At 44.6% G+C, this 20,766-nt stretch overlaps 2 protein-coding genes across 2 annotated transcripts in view; both read right to left on the bottom strand.

Annotated features, from left to right (window-relative positions):
• Window positions 1–1,789, bottom strand: part of DOK7 (docking protein 7) — a 160,207-nt gene extending 158,418 nt beyond the window's left edge. The window contains exons 1-2 of the mRNA XM_074951771.1: window positions 1,668–1,789; window positions 1,437–1,482 (exon numbers count right to left, since the gene is read on the bottom strand). Coding sequence (XP_074807872.1) covers window positions 1,437–1,482; window positions 1,668–1,721 — 100 coding nt within the window. The 5' untranslated portion in view covers window positions 1,722–1,789. The remainder of the gene's footprint in view (window positions 1–1,436; window positions 1,483–1,667) is intronic.
• A 12,669-nt stretch (window positions 1,790–14,458) lies between these two features.
• HGFAC (HGF activator) overlaps window positions 14,459–20,766 on the bottom strand; it is a 61,644-nt gene continuing 55,336 nt past the window's right edge. The window contains exons 11-14 of the mRNA XM_074951776.1: window positions 19,450–19,589; window positions 17,878–18,018; window positions 16,458–16,606; window positions 14,459–14,653 (exon numbers count right to left, since the gene is read on the bottom strand). Coding sequence (XP_074807877.1) covers window positions 14,483–14,653; window positions 16,458–16,606; window positions 17,878–18,018; window positions 19,450–19,589 — 601 coding nt within the window. The 3' untranslated portion in view covers window positions 14,459–14,482. The remainder of the gene's footprint in view (window positions 14,654–16,457; window positions 16,607–17,877; window positions 18,019–19,449; window positions 19,590–20,766) is intronic.

Consider the following 20,766-nt stretch of genomic DNA (forward strand, 5'->3'; position numbering starts at 1 on the left):
TGCATGTGCTCGTTTTTTATGAATGTTAGGTGTGGCGCTCTGACGCCTGGCAAGTTGCCGTTATAGAGCTCAGTTGGGCAAAGAATGGGCGTCCCTCCAAAGAGGTGAAAAACAGCTGAAAAAACTGCATTGTACATTAACTAACAGAAAGCCTCACAGACATTTTGGATTGCATTCTTGCACCTGTTAGCAGAAACAGCTGCAAACGCAAAGTTGAAGAGCTTTACCGTATAACTGTCTAAAGAAATGAAAACTAAAAACACATCAAAGCAAGAGCACCCTGGTTTATGGGCATTCAACAATCATGGTCGATTTTAAATAATAAAAATAATACATTTTAAAGTGTAGAATAAGCATTCATGTTTTATTTATCTGCCACTTTCTGAAGAATCTAGTTTCCTACTTTGAGTACCTAAAGTCAGGAATCTAAATTCATATTCGGAAGCCTGAACATTAGCTTTATGAACAACAGACTTTGGGTGCTAAATAGAGACGTAATCAGCATGTAAATACTAATAAAAACAAGAATTTAGATTACTTAAACAATGATACATGTACCTAACTTTAGGCATGCACATGTGAAAAACGGACCCTAAAGAAGATAAGATATAAACTAAAGTCCAAAGCTAACCAATAGTTCATGGTGATTCCAAAATCAGCTTTCAGGTGATGCAGGCTCACATACATATGCACAAGACAAAACATGACTTTGCAGTCCATGTGACACTGAAAAATATTTCCAGACTTGAAAATATAACAGCACAGTTCTGTGGGAGCCTTCAACTACATGATTTTCAAACTGCCCCAATAAGTTTACTAACAATTCAGGAACCACCCCTTCCAGGGGAAAAAGGCCACCTCCGAAGCGGTCAGATATTACAAGAGAGGAGGCCCAGATCAGAGGGATCGAACAACCCAGCTGCTGTTGAACAGGGAACAAACAGCAAGGCTCCACCCGAGTTTGAGCCAAGTGGGTAGCAAGCAGCCCCGAACAGATGAGATGTGGGAACTTGAAAAGAGAGAGTCCTGCGCCGCTGCACCAGCTTGGAGCCGGCAGTGACCCCCAAGAGGTTAAAGCGAGCCAGCCAGCCAGCCCTCGAGGGGAGGAACCACGAAGCCCGCCAGGTCCCCGCGCTAGCCCGTTGCCTTTCCCCTTCTCTCTTTCAGTTATACTTTGGGGCGCCCTCCATATCCTCTCTTGCTATTTCTAGCTGCTCGGCCCCCTGCCAAGTGACTGGCTGCTAGAAAAGGAGGGAAGAAGGAGACACCAGCCCAGCCCCGTGTCCGGGGTGCGGGGAGAGTTTAGTCTCCACACACCGGCCCCCGGGGGGGCGAGCTCCCAGATCTGGCTCTTCTGCCAGGAGCCCGGGGGAGGGTGATTTGTCTCCCCAGAGGAGCTGCCCACTCCCCCGCCCACAGCCCGCGGCGGCACCTACCTGCTACCGGGGAGGGTTTGCGCAGCACCAGCCACCTATTCTTCCACTGCGGAGAAACAAGGAGACATCAGCGTTAGCCCGCGGCCAGCTCTCCCCTCCCCCGCCAGCCAAGCAGCCCCCGGGGCTCGGCGCCCTGCGGGGGTGGGGAGAAAGGGGGCAGCCCCTGGGGGGGGTGTAGGGGTAGGGGGGCTCCCCCTCCCCTGCAAAGCGGGAAGGCTGCAAAGCGGGGACCTTTTTTCCATCTCTCAATTTGACATGACCCTCCACCACCACGGAATCCGTCATCTTCAGTCATGATTCCGGAGCCAGACAGCTGCTCCCGGCGCGGCGCGGCGCGGCGCTCGCTCGCTCCCGGGGCCGGGGCCGCGGGGTCACTTTCAAAATAGCTTTATTAGCTCGCCGCTGCACGCGGACAGCCCGGGGGCCGGGGGGGGGGGCGCCAGCCGCAGCCCCGCGCTCCCTGCGGCGGCACGGCCGAGCCAGCGCACCCCCCCCCACACACACACACAGCCCCTCTTGCCCCAGGGGGGCTGGCTGCGCTCCGGCCGGGCCGGACTCAAGGGCTCGGACCAGTGCTTAGACACGCTTTGAAAAGATCCCCCTTTTCCCGAGCATCAGGGGGTAGCCCTGTTAGCCTGTTCCCACAAAAACAAGGAGGCGGCCGGTGGCACCTTTAAGACTAACAGACTTTCGTGGGTAAAAAAAAAAAAAAAAACCACTTTTTTCACATCTGAAGAAGTGGGGAGGGGAGGGGGGTTACCCACAAAAGCTTATGCCCAAATAAATCTGCTAGTCTTAAAGGTGCCACCGGCCTCCTTTCCCCTAGCGCAGGGGTGGCCGGCCTGTGGCTCCGGAGCCACATGTGGCCCTTCAGACGTTAACATGCGGCTCCTTGTACAGGCACCGACTCCGGGGCTGGAGCGACAGGCGCCAACTTTCCAGTGTGCCAGGGGGGCGCTCGCTGCTCAACCCCTGGTTCTGCCACAGGCCCTGCCCCCTCCTCTGAGCCCGCCATGCCCTCGCTCCTCCCCCTTTCCCAGAGTCTCCTGCACACCACAAAACAGCTGATCGGGAGGGAGGGGAGGTGCTGATCGGTGGGTGGGAGGCCCTGGGAACAGAGCGGTGGGGGGGCAGAGGAATGCTGACGTATTACTGTGGCTCTTTCGCAATGTACATTGGTAAATTCTGGCTCCTTCTCAGGCTCAGGTTGGCCACCCCTGTCCTAGCATGTGTAAGCAGGGGGCAAATACACAGCTTGCCACAGCCCTGAACTTTGGGAGAGACGCTTGGCTGTATAATGGGCCAGGGTGAAACTCTAGATCGCCACCCACCCTAAGGCAACTTAACTGCTGATCCATGGGATAAAGCAGTGCACCGATCCCAACACACCACAGGAACCCTGAGAACTGGGTTTGGACCCTGAGCTAACCCAGGATTGAGCTCTGGGCATCGCATCAAACACTCGCATAGTCCCGTGAAAGGCCAGCGGGAGTCCTCATGTGTTCAGCATTGTGCACAGGCATAATGGGCTGGCCTGGGCTGGGTCAAAACCAGGGCGCTGAACTCTGCCGTGGAGAGTCATCGCTACTTTTCATAGGCAGGAAGATCAGCCTAATGGACAAGAATCAGGATTAAGACATAAATACTTACTTCGTTATCCTAATGAGCGTGAGCAATGCTCCCTACTGCCACTCTAGCTCCATCCCCTTAGATTAGAATTTGGGCACGTTCATTCTGTTAGAAACCGAAACGTTTTGTGCTTCATCTCAACCCAGAGGTTAAGTCTGAGCAAACTAGCTACGCAGTGCCATTGAGGTACAGGCACTACACAATTGCTGTACATGTTTATTATTTATACTGGAGCAGATTTCCCAAGGCAAAAAGGGCAGTTGAGCAATAGCTCCCATTTAAAACGAAGGGGAGTTAAGCAGTTGTGTCTCCGCACTCCCTCACAGTGCCCAACAGTGTGCTAGGTACCTTAAATTCAGACTAAGGCAGGTCTGCCCCTGGAAGAGTTTACAGTGCCAAGCCTCCCTCTTGCAATCCAGTGCACAGATCCATTATAATCAGTGGGGCACTGCACAGGTGCAAGGATCAACAGCTCATCCAGATCCATTGCAGGACAGAGGGCTATATGAACAAAAGGTAAATTCAGAATAGGTAAATTATTACCAAACAAAGAGAAGCTCTCCTCTCCCTTGGAGGAATATACAGCCCAGTGTGCTATAGCTTGACTCCTTACAAGAGGAATTATCTGCCACCAGATTAGTGGAAAACTGCAACAATAAAACACAGAATCATAGACTATCAGGGTTGGAAGGGACCTCAGGAGGTCATCTAGTCCAACCCCCTGCTCAAAGCAGGACCAATCCCCAACTAAATCATCCCAGCCAGGGTTTTGTCAAGCCTGACCTTAAAAACTTCAAAGGAAAGAGATTCCACTACCTCCCTAGGTAACGCATTCCAGTGCTTCACCACCCTCCTATGAAAAAGTTTTCCTAATATCCAACCTAAACCTCCCCCACTGCAACTTGAGACCATACTCCTCGTTCTGTCATCTGCTACCACTGAGAACAGTCTAGATCCATCCTCTTTGGAACTCCATTTCAGGTAGTTGAAAGCAGCTATAAAATCCCCCCTCATTCTTCTCTTCCGCAGACTAAACAATCCCAGTTCCCTCAGCATCTCCTCATAATTCATGTGCTCCAGACCCCTGATCATTCTTGTTGCCCTCCGCTAGACGTTTTTCAATTTTTCCACATCCTTCTTCTAGTGTGGGGCCCAAAACTGGACACAGTACTCCAGATGAGGCCTCACCAATGTCAAATAGAGGGGAACAATCACGTCCCTCGATCTACTGGCAATGCCCCCTATACAGCTCAAAATGCCATTGGCCTTCTCGGCAACAAGGGCACACTGTTGATTCATATCCAGCTTCTTATCCACTGTAACCCCTAGGTCATTTTCTGCAGAACTGCTGCCGAGCCATTCGGTCCCTAGTTTGTAGCGGTGCATGGGATTCTTCCGTCCTAAGTGCAGGACTCTGCACTTGTCCTTGTTGAACCTCATCAGATTTCTTTTGGCCCAATCCTCCAATTTGTCTAGGGCCCTCTGTATGCTATCCCTACCCTCCAGAGTATCTACCTCTCCTTCCAGTTTAGTGTCATCTGCAAACTTGCTGAGGGTGCAATCCACGCCATTCTCCAGATCATTAATGAAGATACTGAACAAAACCAGCCCCAGGACCGACCCTTGGGGCACTCCACTTGATACCAGCTGCCAACTAGACATGGAGCCATTGATCACTACCCGTTGAGCCAGACAATCTAGCCAGCTTTCTATCCACCTTATAGTCCATTCATCTAGCCCATACTTTTTTAACTTGCTGGCAAGATTACCGTGGGAGACCATTGCAAAAGCTTTGCTAAAATCGAGGAACAACACGTCCACTGCTTTCCCCTCATCAACAGAGCCAGTATCTCATCATAGAAGGCAATTAGATTAGTCAGGCATGACTTGCCCTTGGTGAATCCATGCTGACTGTTCCTGATCACTTTCCTCTCCTCTAAGTGCTTCAAAATTGGTTCCTTGAGGACCTGCTCCATGATTTTTCCAGGGACCGAGGTGAGGCTGACCGGCCTGTAGTTCCCCGGATCCTCCTCCTTCCCTTTTTTAAAGATGGGCATGACATTAGCCTTTTTCCAATCATCCGGGACCTCCCCCGATCACCATGAGTTTTCAAAGATAATGGCCAATGTCTCTGCAATCACATCCACCAACTCCTTTAGCACTCTCGGATGCAGCGCATCCGGCCCCATGGACTTGTGCTCGTCCAGCTTTTCTAAATAGTCCAGAACCACTTCTTTCTTCACAGAGGGCTGGTCACCTCCTCCCCATGCTGTGCTGCCCAGTGCAGCAGTCTGGGAGCTGACCTTGTTCGCAAAGACAGAGGCAAAAAAAGCATTGATGTGGATTTTCCACATCCTCTGTCACTAGGTTGCCTCCCCCATTCAGTAAGAGGCCCACACTTTCCTTGACTTTCTTCTTGTTGCTAACATACCTGAAGAAACCCTTCTTGTTACTCTTAACATCTCTTGCTAGCTGCAACTCCAGGTGTGATATGGCCTTCCTGATTTCACTCCTGCATGCCCGAGCAATATTTTTATACTCTTCCCTGGTCATTTGTCCAATCTTCCACTTCTTGTAAGCTTCTTTTTTGTGTTTAAGATCAGCAAGGATTTCACTGTTAAGCCAAGCTGGTCACCTGCCATTTTTACAATTCTTTCTACACATCGGTACGGTTTGTCCCCGTAACCTCAATAAGGATTCTTTAAAATACAGCCAGCTCTCCTGGACTCCTTTCCCCCTCATGTTATTCTCCCAGGGGATCCTGCCCATCAGTTCCCTGAGGGAGTCAAAGTCTGCTTTTCTGAAGTCCAGGGTCCATATTCTGCTGCTCTCCTTTCTTCCTTGTGTCAGGATCCTGAACTCGACCATCTCATGGTCACTGCCTCCCAGGTTCCCATCCACTTTTGCTTTCCCGACCAATTCTTCCCGGTTTGTGAGCAGCAGGTCAAGAAGAGCTCTGCCCCTAGTTGGTTCCTCCAGCACTTGCACCAGGAAATTGTCCCCTATACTTTTCATCACCCTTGTAGCTCACACTTCTAAACTTAATCCAGAGACTCTCAGGTTTTTCTGCAATTTCATACCGGAGCTCTGAGCAGTCATATTGCTCTCTTACATACAATGCAACTCCCTCTCATTTCTGCCCTGCCTGTCCTTCCTGAACAGTTTATATCCATCCATGACAGTACTCCAGTCATGTGAGTTATCCCACCAAGTCTCTGTTATTCCAATCACATCATAATTCCTTGACTGTGCCAGGACTTCCAGTTCTCCCTGCTTGTTTCCCAGGCTTCTTGCATTTGTGTATGGGCACTTAAGATAACTCGCTGATCATCCCTCTTTCTCAGTATGAGGCAGGAGCCCTCCCCTCTCGCACTCTTCTGCTCATGCTTCCTCCCGGTATCCCACATCCCCACTTACCTCTGGGCTTTGGTCTCCTCCCCCCAGTGAACCTAGTTTAAAGCCCTCCTCACTAGGTTAGCCAGCCTGCTTGCGAAGATGCTCTTCTCTCTCTTCGTTAGGTGGAGCCACTCTCTGCCTAGCACTCCTCCTTCTTGGAACACCATCCCATGGTCACAGAATCCAAAGCCTTCTCTCCGATACCACCTGCATAGCCATTCATTAACTTCCACGATTCGACGGTCTCTACACAGGCCTTTTCCTTCCATGGGGAGGATGGACGAGAACACCACTTGTGCCTCAAACTCCTTTATCCTTCTTCCCAGAGCCATGTAGTCTGCAGTGATCCACTCAAGGTCATTCTTGGCAGTATCATTGGTGCCCACATGGAGAAGCAGGAAGGGGTAGCGATCCGAGGGCTTGATGAGTCTCGGCAGTCTCTCGGTCACATCGTGAATCCTAGCTCCTGGCAAGCAGCAGACTTCTCGGTTTTCCTGGTCGTGGCAGCAGATAAATGACTCAGTCCCCCTGAGGAGAGAGTCCCCGACCACCACCACCCGCCTCCTTCTTTTGAGCGTGGTGGTCGTGGAACCCTTATCCCTAGGACGGTGCATTCCATCTCATGCCTTTCAAACTTCCCTCCATTATAAGATAATGCAAAATTTCTCTTTTTTAAAATGTATTTAACATAATGTAAAGGCTATCTCACAAAATACTTTCTGAAACACCACTCAGGGCCGCCTCAAGGATGGTATGAAACAAGATGCTGATGACTTGAGATTAATAAATATTCCTTTTTTTCTTTTCAAAAGGGACTGCCACAAGATAATGAAGTGAAACAGCCTCACTTAATTTTAACCTCTAGCTGACAGGATAAATAAAATAGGCTATGTATTTGATTGCCTTAGATTTACTTAATTAAACAATGAACTAATTCAAGTCTATCGTTCTAAAAATATTTCCTACCAGAGTCTTAATTTCGTGCTAACTAATTCCATCTTCTGAATTTCTTTGAGCTTCTGTAGCCACACCACAGTACACTTTTCTTACAATGGCATAATAGAATATTCTGGTTTTAGCTGGTATCATTAGATGCTTAAATGTATTTATTTCCTTTGAATCAGTCACTTTGGATGAGCTGTCTCATGATACATAATAAAGGAGATTTTATTAAAATTGTGCATGAAGTGTGCTTTGTATTTTATTAGGGACTTGTTTCTGTCAACTGGCTTTTCACTTTAGCTCAATTTCTAGCTAAAATCATCTTTAATTTGAGCATAAATATAGGATGGGATTTCTCTCTCCAGTCAGATAATCCCTCATCTGCAAATATATGGGAATGGTGAAGTAACAATATGAGGTATAATTAAAATTTCCATCTAAACAAAGTTCTAAATTAGGCTTAGATCCTCAAAGGTATGTAGGCACCTAATTCCTTGATCAAGGGTATAAACCCAACAAAAATCTCAAGAGCACAGAGTGGGATGATGCCCCTTTGGGATGCGCTGTGAACAATATTCTCAACAGAATGAGAGTCTGGAGGCAGACCATTCTCAGTGGAGTCTTTTGTCTCTGGATTTTGCTTCTCCTGCTAATATTACAACATTCTAATTTGTTGACCTCCAGGACACACTGCAGGGATTATCTATTCACCCTGGGGGCAGATCCACGGCTTGATTAAATTGTCAGAGCTCCAGTAAAGTGAATGGCACTATGGCAATTTTCACCAGCTGAGAGGAGCTGCTCCTCGGGGCTTTGTTTGAAAGGTAGGTTGAGTGGGTTAAGTTTCATTGACTTTTTGTCCATGCGGTTACTGTTCTTGTACACTGATATAAATGGGCCCAGATGCCTCAGTGAGCATTTTAAAAAAGAAATTATAAGATCAATAACTACAACAACAACAAAAAAAAAGCTGTCATCAGCACCAAACTCCAAAACCCACAGCCAGCTGTTCCTTCACCCTCCCCAAACTGAGTGAAGATTGAATGGCTGCGTACATGTTGCCAGACATCCAAAAAAAATGTGTACAGCTCAGATGGATATTAATTTTAACGTGAAATTGAGTCCATAGAACAGATGCAGTACAGTACAGGGAGTGTTAAAATCTCCCACACTGTGTCCCACTAGTGGATTTCAGCAAACCCTATTCCAGCAGCACTATCTCTGGAGATGAGCAGCAGTTTGCTTTCATGCTAATTCAGTCCTTGTGGTCTACCAGCATGGTAATAGTGGGTCTCATTACATGGACACATTCTTTTCACACAGGCTACCAAGCCATCACCATACTGGAAACGATCAGAGATTGGACCTGTCCAAACCCCCAGACCCAAACAATTCTCTACTTCAGGCAGGTTTGAAAGTCACCCTTGTGCAGAAGTCAAGCACACCAGTATACGTTGCTGAAACTTAAACCTGGGGTTTATACTAGCTTTCTGCACAGGCTTTTCATCCTGCATCTTTTACCAGTCCCCTGAGCCATGAGGCTCCCCTTGGTTTTAATTTATATGTTTAAAATAATAGAGTACCTACAAAAACAGACTTTTAATGTTATTATATTTTTATTCAATAATTCACATCACTTATCTTGTTTATTAACATTTGCATTTCTTTATACTTTTAGAAACTTATTTCTTCTTTTTTTATACAAAGTCTATCTTTGTAATTTTAAAAATCATTTGCTGGACCTAAAAAAATCCCTGTGGTTTATGATACTACCAGAACCATCAAATGGAATAAGTTATTTTAATGGTATATAATATACTTGTATCTAATCACCATTTTAAAGTTTCAGATATTTAAAAACAATTTTTGAAAATATTTAATGGTATAGTAAAAGCCTCTTAAAAACTCCCAATTCAGTATTTGAATAAGGTCATCTGAACTAATATTCCAAGACTTCATGTAACTGACATGTCTGGAAGCTTCATTTCTAAAAAGCCATAATCTACAATTCTGATGACACGGGTCAGAGGATTATGGCTTTCTGATGTCAAATCAACTCAGTTTGACTTTTTGTTAGGATGACAGAGTATGCAATCATTGCCACCATCTGTGTTATTGACGGTTCCATTGGACCATGAATTCTGTGCTTCAGTCTTCAAGGCTGAGGATGTTAAGCAGATTCCCAAACCTGAGCAGTCTTTTGTAGGTGACAAATCTGAGGAATTGCCACAGATTGAAGTGTCACTAGAGGAGGTTTTGGAATTAATTGAGAAACTTAACAGTAACAATTCACCAGGACCAGATGGCATTCACCCAAGAGTTCTGAAAGAACTCAAATGTGAAATTGTGGAACTATTAACTATGGTTTGTAACCTGTCCTTTAAATCAGCTACTGTACCCAATGACTGGAAGATAGCTAATGTAACGCCAAGATTTAAAAAGGGCTCTAGAGGTGATCCTGGCAATTACAGACCAGTAAGTCTAACGTCAGTACCGGGCAAACTAGTTGAAACAATAGTAAAGAATAAAATTATCAGACACATAGAAGAACATAAATTGTTGGGCAAAAGTCAACATGGTTTCTGTAAAGGGAAATCATGTCTTACTAATCTATTAGAGTTCTTTGAAGGGGTTAACAAACATGTGGACAAGGGGGATCCAGTGGACATAGTGTACTTAGATTTCCAGAAAGCCTTTGACAGGTTCCCTCACCAAAGGCTCTTACGTAAATTAAGTTGTCATGGGATAAGAGGGAAGATCCTCCCATGGATTGAGAACTGGTTAAAAGACAGGGAACAAAGGGTAAGAATAAATGGTAAATTTTCAGAATGGGAAGGGGTAACTAGTGATGTTCCCCAAGGGTCAGTCCTAGGACCAATCCTATTCAACTTATTCATAAATGATCTGGAGAAAGGGGTAAATAGTGAGGTGGCGAAGTTTGTAGATGACACTAAACTGCTCAAGATAGTTAAGACCAAAACAGACTGTGAAGAACTTCAGAAAGATCTCACAAATCTAAGTGATTGGGCAACAAAATGGCAAATGAAATGTAATGTGGATAAATGTAAAGTAATGCACATTGGAAAAAAATAACCCCAACTATACATACAATATGATGAGGGCTAATTTAGCTACAACTAATCAGGAAAAGGAACTTGGAGCCATCATGGATAGTTCTCTGAAGACGCCCATGCAGTGTGCAATGGCAGTTAAAAAAGCAAACGGGATGTTAGGAATCATTAAAAAAGGGATAGAGAATAAGACAGAGAATATCTTATTGACATTATATAAATCCATGGTACACCCACATCTTGAATACTGTGTACAGATGTGGTCTCCTCATCTCAAAAAGGATATACTGGCATTAGAAAAGGTTCAGAGAAGGGCAACTAAAATGATTAGGGGTTTGGAACAGGTCCCATATGAGGAGAGATTAAAGAGTCTAGGACTTTTCAGCTTGGAAAAGAGACTAAGGGGGGATATGATAGAGGTATATAAAATTATGAGTGGTGTGGAGAAAGTGAATAAGGAAAAGTTATTTACTTGTTCCCGCAATATCAGAACTAGGGGCCACCAAATGAAATTAATGGGCAGCTGGTTTAAAACAAATAAAAGGAAGTTCTTCTTCACACAGTGCACAGTCAATCTGTGGAACTCCTTGCCTGAGGAGGTTGTGAAGGCTAGGACTATAACAGGGTTTAAAAGAGAACTAGATAAATTAATGGAGGTTAAGTCCATTAATGGATATTAGCCAGAATGGGTAAGGAATGATGTCCTTAGACTCTGTTTGTCAGAGGGTGGAGATGGATGGCAGGAGAGAGATCACTTGATCATTACCTGTTAGGTTCACTCCCTCTGGGGCACCTGGCATTGGCCACTGTCAGTAGACAGGATAGTGGGCTGGATGGCCCTTTGGTCTGACCCAGTATGGCCATTCTTATGTTCTTATGACGGTAATCTATATAACATGACATGTATCACTAAATCTCCAAGAAAAATTCTTTGTGACTCACTACTACTTATCTGTTCTTTTTTATAATATATGGGATCCATATATTTTAAGTTCCAAAACGATTACAATATTTATTAATACAATGTGAGACATTAAAACAAGAAAAAGCCAGAAGACTGTTAATCACTCTTCAATGGTTGTTGAAGTGATGTTTACACTACAACTCTCAGCATGAGCAGCAACTGGTGTGGTCTCAGAAAGGGCCTGGTCAATCATTCTGAAATGTTTTTTTAAATAGTAAATGTAGCACTTTTAGGAAGTGTTGGACTGAGCACACTGGAAAATTAAGGCCCTGATTCAGCAAAGTACTGAAGTACGTTCTTAATTTTAGGCACATTCTTTCATGACACTAAACTGGGAGGAGTGGTAGATACGCTGGAGGGGAGGGATGGGGGATGGATACAGAGGGACCTAGACAAATTGGAGGATTGGGCCAAAAGAAATCTGATGAGGTTCAACAAGGACAAGTGCAGAGTCCTGCACTTAGGACGGAAGAATCCAATGCACCGCTACAGACTAGGGACCGAATGGCTAGGCAGCAGTTCTGCAGAGAAGAACCTAGGGGTGACAGTGGATGAGAAGCTGGATATGAGTCAACAGTGTGCCCTTGTTACCAAGAAGGCCAATGGCATTTTGGGCTGTATAAGTAGGGGCATTGCCAGCAGATTGAGGGACGTGATCGTTCCCCTCTATTCGACATTGGTGAGGCCTCATCTGGAGTACTGTGTCCAGTTTTGGGCCCCACACTACAAGAAGGATGTGGAAAAATTGGAGAGAGTCCAGCGAAGGGCAACAAAAATGATCAGAGGGCTGGAACACATGACTTATGAGGAGAAGCTGAGGGAACTGGGATTGTTTAGTCTACAGAAGAGAAGAATGAGGGGGGATTTGATAGCTGCTTTTAACTACCTGAAAGGTGGATCCAAAGAGGATAGATATAGATTATTCTCAGTGATAGCAGATGACAGGACAGGGAGTAATGGTCTCAAGTTGCAGTGGGGGAGATTTAGGTTGGATATTAGGAAAAACTTTGTCACTAGGAGGGTGGTGAAACACTGGAATGTGTTACCTAGGGAGGTGGTGGAATCCCCTTCCTTAGAAGTTTTTAAGGTCAGGCTTGACAAAGCCCTGGCTGGGATGATTTAGTTGGGGATTGGTCCTGCTCTGGGCAGGGGGTTGGACTAGATGATCTCCAGAGGTCCCTTCCAACTCTGATAGTCTATGATTCTATGATTCTTAAATCCACCCCTGTTCAGCAAAGAATGTCCTTAACTTTAAGTACTTTACTTTACTGATTCATGGCTCAAGTCCTCTGTTTTTCCATGGAACTGATTTGGCACAAGCAGCTACAATGCACATTTTCCTGTAATGCTCTGCCAATGTGTCTCAACATTGACCTGCAGGGAACATCTGTAAGGCTGTGAGAGTATTTCAGTCTCCATGCTCATTCAGTTCACGAGCTCTGTGCTGGGATTAGCAACAAGGATGCCAGTTTTGAGGGTGAGTTTTGTGATGGGGCCATCCCTCCACCAGGGACTGGCTGAAGACCACCAACTAACATTTCACCAGAAGCGCCGACTTTGAGATTTCCCTGAGCGTGCTGGACCCCCACTCCTCCCTAGGCCATGCCCCTACTCTGCCCCCTTCTACAAGCCCCACTTTACCCCCTCCCCTGAGCACACTCTGCCCTCACTCCTCCCCCTCCCCCCACAGAGCCCCCTGTACACTGCGGAACAGCTGATCGCAGTGGGCAGGAGGTGCTAGGAGGGAGGGGGAGGAACTGATCAGTGGGTCTGCCAGTGTCTGTTGAGCACTCACTATTTTTTCCCCGTGGGTTCTCCAGCCCCGGAGCACCCATGGAGTCAGCACCTCTGCATTTCACACAGATCATCAAGCAGGCACCAGATAGCCACGAGTTTTGGTACATACCTGCTTGGGATATATATTTCAATTAATGGCGTAAATGTAAAAGGCTCTGTGATAAATAAGGGGGGGAGGTTGTAGCTCCCTTTGATGGACACCCAGCCAGCCAGTTAGCTATAAAATCCCTCTTGGTAGCTGTTCTCTACTTGCTTTACCTGTAAAGGATTAAAAAGTCCCCCAGGTAAAGGGGAAAAAAAGTGGGCATCTGACCAAAAGAGCCAATGGGAAGGCTAGAACTTTTTAAAATGGGGAAAGAAACTTTCCCTTTGTCTGTGGTTGCTCTCTCTGGGCTGCAAGGACACGGAGCAGCAATGCTATAAGCAGGAATGCTGTGTAAGGTTTGAACCAGGTATGAAACATTATTTTCCATACCTGGAAGGAATCATTTGGATAGGGAATGTTTAGATAAACGCGATGAGGTTTATTTTTTTATTTTGGCTTGTGGATCTCCTCTGTGCTAACTCCAGACACTTTTGTTTGCTTGTAAGCTTTAAGCTGAACCCCAAGAAGCTAATTTGGGTGCTTAATTTTTGGAATTTCTCTTTTAAAATCTAGCAAAAGCCTAAGTTCCGAATATATTTTCTCTCTTTTTGTTTTTAATAACATTTACCTTTTTAAGAACAGGATTAGATTTTTGGAGGTTTGTACATATGCTGTTTAATTAGCTGGTAGCAACCGCTAATTTCCTTTGTTTTCTTTCTCAGTTCTTCCCCAGGTGTGTGTAAAAGGGCTTGAGGGTACCCTCAAGTGGAGGAATTCCCAAGTGCTCCTTCCTGGGTCCAAAGGGTTTTTTCTTCATTTGGGTGGTGGCAACGTTTACCAAGCCAAGGTCAGAGAAAAGCTGTAACCTTGGGAGTTTAATACCAGCCTGGAGTGGCAAGTATTAATTTTTAGAATCTGTGCGGGCCCCCACCTTCTGCACTCAAGGTGCCAGAGTGGGGATTCAGCCTTGACAGGCTCTGCATCTCATTATTTGAGCCATTCAGTGCCCTCAAATTTGAAATCAAAAGATACAGTTTACTGACATCAGATCAATTTTAATGGTACATCTTAGAATTGCTAAGAATTATTGACCATACATATTTTACTCTAGGATATAATGTTCATACAACGTGCGTGGCAACAGTAACCTATGAAAGTTCTTCTATATTTGTTTTTTGGGGAAGATTAGCTTATTTATCCAGTCCACATATTTGGTCACTCGGGTATAAACTCCAGGTTTGTTGACCCTGCCGCATCCATCTCCCCAGCTGATAATCCCATAGAGGTAGGATATTTGATTTTTTTCACAGGCCAGAGGTCCACCAGAATCACCCTGTGTTAAAATTAAGGAAAGATAATCTTAATTTGCTAATCTTGTTACAAAACATTTTTTAATTTAATCAGTCAATTTAATCAGTCCCAAAAGGTGACCCATTTAAGAGAATCAAAGATTAGGTTTCTCCTACCCTATACAATAAGACAATATTTTTTTACAAGGAAAATGTTTTCATCTTACTAAACTGTGCATTGAGCACTCAGATGGTAAGGCAGTGAGTGCTAAATAAATGTTGATTTAAAAAAGTAATAAGAAACTGTATAATACGGATTTAGTAAATATCCGTGCTTCAATGAAAGACAGATTAAGACACCATTAAAATATAAACCCCAGTTGTAAAAATTGTGAATTGTGATATGGATCTTTTCCCTTAATGACCAGAAGAGTAGGGTGGGATTGTCAAAAATACACATCAATGATTGCTTTTGAAATCCTACCATTAAGGCTCAAGTGACCAAGGCTCTTTCCATTGAAGACAATGGAAGTTATACCATGAGTTTCAATGACAGCAGGCTCAGGTTAACAATGTAAAATCCATTACAACCACATTCATGGACACAACTGAGGTACTTGTCATGCAAATCATGTAGTTAGGCATGTATACAATTTGCACACCCAGATGTGTGATTTTGAAATTCTACATGGCAATGCCTGGAAATTTTGCATGCACTATAATTGCAGCTATTTAAAAATTTGGCCCTGAATATCAATGTTTTCATTACAACTGTAACCACAAGTATCTTTGGACCTGAAAACATTCAACCTGTTAAATACACAAGTATAAATTCATGCCTGCTTTGACACTACTCCAGTGTGAATTTGGTATAACATGATGTATGCAAGCTTTGAAATCATCTAGCAAGGGCATTTATTTTTATTTTAAGGAAAAGAAAACTACACACATTTCTATTCTTAAGGCTGAAAAGAAAATCTTGTTAGCAGCACTGGTGAAAGGAACCACTGTTCCTTAAGTACCTGAAACCTAATGTAATAAATTAAAAATATTTTTTCCCATCAAAAAATTTCTCTGAGATCAAGGGAGAAAGAAAAAGTTTTGATGTATTTACATCAAAATGTTTCTGTGAGCAGCAAAGTCATCAAATGAAGTCTGAGCTCTCCAAAGATTAATTTACTTCTCAGCACCTTGTTCATTACTCTTTACAAATAATAAATGTCACTCATAGCGATTTGTGTATCAATGCACTGATGTAAAAAAACCCACATTTTCTTTCCAAGAAAATCTCTTAAAATCAAGCAGAACATGTCTGTCTAATCTCTTACTTTAGAAATCCTAAAAGATATCAACTTGATAAAAAAAAACCTCTCTCATATAAAAATCAAACGTAATAAGAATTTACCACTATTTCTACTTAGACCCTACACAAGTCTGTATTGTAAAGCAAATAAGGGAAAATGAGTGATTGATTTCTTGATAAGGATTTCAAGCCGTGAATGCAGCACAGCAGCAAAATCTGTAGCTCTAAATGTTCCCAGCCTCTGGTAAGCAAGTTGCCAACTGCTCTCCAAAATAGTGTCCCAAAGGACTAACAACTTGCTTCATCAAAATGAACCAATTAAAACAAAATCTGATGGTCTATGTAGAAATAATCCCTTTAATTTTAAGGACACGTTAATCTGTTGCAATAACAAGTCTGTACCCTCACCCAGAGCCAAAATGTGAGAAAACCAAAAATGAGAAACAAAATAGAAGAAAAAATCATAAATATGAGGTTTAAAGCTTTTTTAATACTGTAATATCTCTCTCACACATACACCCACCCCGTCAATTCCATAGCATTACCTGGCAGGCATCTGATTTGCTATCGAAGTAACCAGCACAGAACATGTATTCATTAACTTCATCACCATAAACTTCATAGCTTCTGCACTTATGCTCAGGAACAGTGGGAACCAATGCTTCTTGCAAAACGTTAGAATAGTTGGATGCATCTTTCAAAAAAAAGTAAAAAAATTAATTCCTTTTAGCTGTGGAGTAGCTTATCAGGGAAGCATGCTGCACCATACAAGTTTAAAAGCTACTGAGTGTTTTGGCCAAACATTCAATGGTTCTCAAACTTATTTATATTGTGGACCTCTTCTGAAGATAGTGATTACTCTGGTGGACCACATGGTCCCCTAACCTCTCAAACAGGATTCATATCTTCTCTTTGGCAATCAGAGTACGTAGCTATGTGACAAAGAAATAGCCACATCTTTCAAAAGCAGCCTTTGGTTTTGGGTCTTCCGTTTTTAGATACCCAGCTTGAGAAACGAGGTGTCTTTTGAAAAATGAGGACAGTATTAGAGAAATACACTCAATCACTTTGGTACAATGGCTATAGCTGCATGGTTATAGTCTCTCAAATTTTGTATCTGTGTTGATGCACTACCCAACATTGGATGTACCGGACTTTACATTTATTAGCAACAATTCTCCCATCGTCTCCTGCAGTCCCCAATCACTCCTGGTCCATTTACAGTTTAGTTCTATCCTCCTGTGCAGTGTTTCCCAACGACCAGTCCGTGGACCAGTGCCGGTCCTGGAGATCTCCCTGACAGTTTAGGAAGGCAGCAAGACAGTCCCTGGTAACAAAAGGTTTGAGAAACTTCTCTGTGTTTGCTAACCCTCCACATTTAGTGTCCTCCACAAATACGAACATAGCTGAGTTTTCACCACAAAATATCCATCAAAGAAAGCCATGAAGCTCCTGCACAGAGTGCAGAGATGGACTTGGGGGTTTTTTTCAGCGGAGGGAGGGGAGACTGACGACATGCACCCAAAACCACCCGTGACAATGTTTTTGGCCCATCAGGCATTGGGAGCTTAACCCAGAATTCCAGCGGAGACTGTGAGAACTGTGGGATAGCTTCCCACAGTGCACCGCTCCATGAGTCGATGCTAGCCATGGTAGTTAGGACACACTCCACCGACTTAATGCACTTAATGGGGACATACACAATCGACTGCATAAAATCGATTTCTAAAAATCAACTTCTATAAAATCGACCTAATTTTGTAGTGTAGACATAACCTAAGAATTGTACTGGAGTACAACTAGCAAGAAACATCACAAGCTTGAAGACTGACACATTTCACAATCACCTCCAGTAACCAGTTACATAAGCTCAGCTTACGAGTCGGTGTTTGAGAACCACTGAAATGTCAGGCTTGGGTTATGATCAATTTATTTTCCTCACATCAAATTTGTCATTCAACTCACTCTCACGCCTGTGTCCCCATCCAGCAATCTGACATTTGTGTTGATCAGGGAAGGACATGCCACTTTCTGGCAAGCAGATTGGCTGAACAAACTGGGTCTTGACAGCACAACGCTGGTTATTCTTTTTGAGCCTAATTAAAACTGCAGGAAAGAAAATACAGCAGTAGTAAAATTAGAGTTGTTTCTTCTTAATTGGAGTGATAGCAGTAGATCTCAGGTACAATACTAATTAATCCCTAGCCTCACTTAATTAAGATATTTCAAAGACAGACTTATTCCCAACAGCTGCTGATTTCACGGCCAATTGAAGTCTGACACATATTTGACTATTCCTATTCCAGAAGAGTTTTCTTTTATATTACAGAATAGATTTTCCTGCACCTCCTTAAGGGGGGTGTGGGAGACAAAGAGGTGCTGAAACAATTTTTATAGTGGGGGTATTGATGATGGAAACCATCTATTTGGTGATTGTTATTACTACTTCAAGCCAGGGGGTGCGGCAACACTCCCAGCGCTCCTAGTTTCAGCACCACTGTGGGGATGCGGGTTATGAAAGATAAAGCATGCACCATTTCTTTTTACAAAGCAAGAGTCAGGTTTCCAGAGGTGCTGAGATGCCCACAACTTCAGCTGAAGTCAATGGGAGATACGGGTGCTCAGCACTTTTGAAAATCAGGACATGACCCTAATTCCAATCTCACCAACACTGATGTCACTTTTGATTTACACCAGCGTGAGCAGAATGAGACCTCAGATCCAGATTAATCTCTCCAGATTCTTATACCACATCGGTCAACACAGTACCTGAGCACCTACTGTTAATACCATATCTACTAAAAAACGTTCACCAGCTGTGAGGGGAAGAACCTATTCCATTCTTGTGCCAAGGTTTCCCATGTGCCAGTCTATTAAATAGCCTCAAAGCCAAAGGGCTCTCATGTTAGGATTGTTAATGGAGAACCTGCAGTTTAACTTTTAACTGAATTAATTGCATAATAGATTATTTCCAAGCCTATCCTCTCTTTAGTGTAAAAAAGATGCACAGATTCATAGATTTTAAGGCCATAAGAGACGATTATAATCCTCTAGTCTGACCTCCTGAATAACACAGGCCAGAGAAGTGCACCAACTAATTTGTGTCTCAAGCCCATAACTGCTGGTGGAGTACAGCAAATGTTTTAGAAAGATGTTGAATCTTGATTTAAAGAGTTCAAGTAATGCAGAATCTACCACTCACCTTGGTTAACTGTTCCAGTGGTTAACTACCCTCCCAGTAAAAAAATTGCACCTTATTTCTAGCCTGAAATTCTCTAACTTCAGCTTCCAGCCACTGGATCTTGTTAGGCCTTTCTAGAATTAAGAGCCCTCTAACTACAGTATCAGAAATCTTCTCCCAAGGCAGGTACTTACAGACCACAATCAAGTCACATCTTGACCTTCTCTTGGATCAACTAAATAGATTGAATTTCTTAATTTTCTCACAGTAAAGGCACTGTGAGGCAGTATATTTTTTCCAAACTGACTGAACTCTACCTGCATGAAATAAAATGGTAAAAAAATTAAAATACTCACCAATATCCTGTTCAGTTGGGCTGAATACTGAGTAATCTGGGTGCAAAATGTATTTCTCTATTTCAAATGTTTGCGTTACATCCGTTGTTTTATTAAATAAATGCTGACCCAGAACAATTCTAATACTGGACTTCAGTGGACTAAATAAAAGGAAAACACAATTAGTCAGGGACAGATGCTCTCCTTTTGTAGAAAAAGAAAGATGTGCTTAAAGTGTGGTTCTACACTGAACAGTAAATGCAAAAAACAGTAACATGAGAGCCTTGGATTTAAGGGACCACTCCAGCCAATGGAAAAACTCCAATGGGAGTTGGATCAGGTTCTTATTCTACATACAAACAGCGGAGCGCGTGGGACAGCCATTCACAAGTGATCAGTAGGGCCATTCACGGTCCATTCTGTTCAATTTCATGGTCGTAGGATTAAAAAAGCCAGTTTCATGGTTGCAGATGTTTACATCTGAAATTTCACAGAGTTGTAGCTGTGGGGGTCCCGGCCCAAAAAGGAGTCATGGGCAGAGGGGGTGGTGTCTCAAGGCTATTGTGGGAGGGGATTGCCACCCTTATTTCTGCACTTCTGCTGGCAGGGATGCTGCCTTCAGAGCTGGGCAGCTGGATAGCAGCGGCTGCTAGCTGGGTGCTCAGCTCTAAAGCCAGTGCCACTGCCAGCAGCAGCACAGAAGTGAGGGTCGTGGGTCACCATACATCCAGGTTTCCCAGCAGCCTCCTGCCCGGGTTGGGAGCTGACAGCCGAGGCCACAGATTCCCACCCGGGTCAGGTGCTGACAGCCACCCTCATTTCTGCACTGCCTTCAGAGCTGGGCTCCCAGCCAGCAGCCATGAAGCTTCCTGCAGCTGGGGGCGGTTCCTGGAGGTGGATCTGACCCAGCTCTGGCAGTGGCCCCTGCAGGGAAAAGGAAGTCCTATCCCTCCCGTCCTGGGACTAGCAGCTGGACCCTTGCGCACAGTTGGTGCTCCGGCTCACAGGCACCGACTTTCCTTGGTGCCAGTGGGTGCTCACCCCACCCCCACCCCTGGCCCTGCCCCCTCCCTGCCCCTATTGGACCCCTCTCCAAATCCACTCCCCAGCCCCACCTCTTCCCAGAGTGTGCCACGGTCCTCCTCCTGCCCCCTCCCTCCCAGCACCTGCCACGCGGAACAGCTGGTTCACGGCGCAAGCGCTGGGAGGGATGGGGGAGAAGCAGAACGTGGCAGCGCGCTCAGGGGAGGAGGCGGAGTGGAGGCGGAGGTGAGTTGGAGTGGGGGAGCTGCTGGTGGGTGCAGAGGACCCACCAATTTTTCCCCGTGGGTGCTTCAG

Source organism: Natator depressus, chromosome 4 (assembly GCF_965152275.1).
Source record: "Natator depressus isolate rNatDep1 chromosome 4, rNatDep2.hap1, whole genome shotgun sequence".
NCBI classification, from domain to species: Eukaryota; Metazoa; Chordata; order Testudines; family Cheloniidae; genus Natator; species Natator depressus.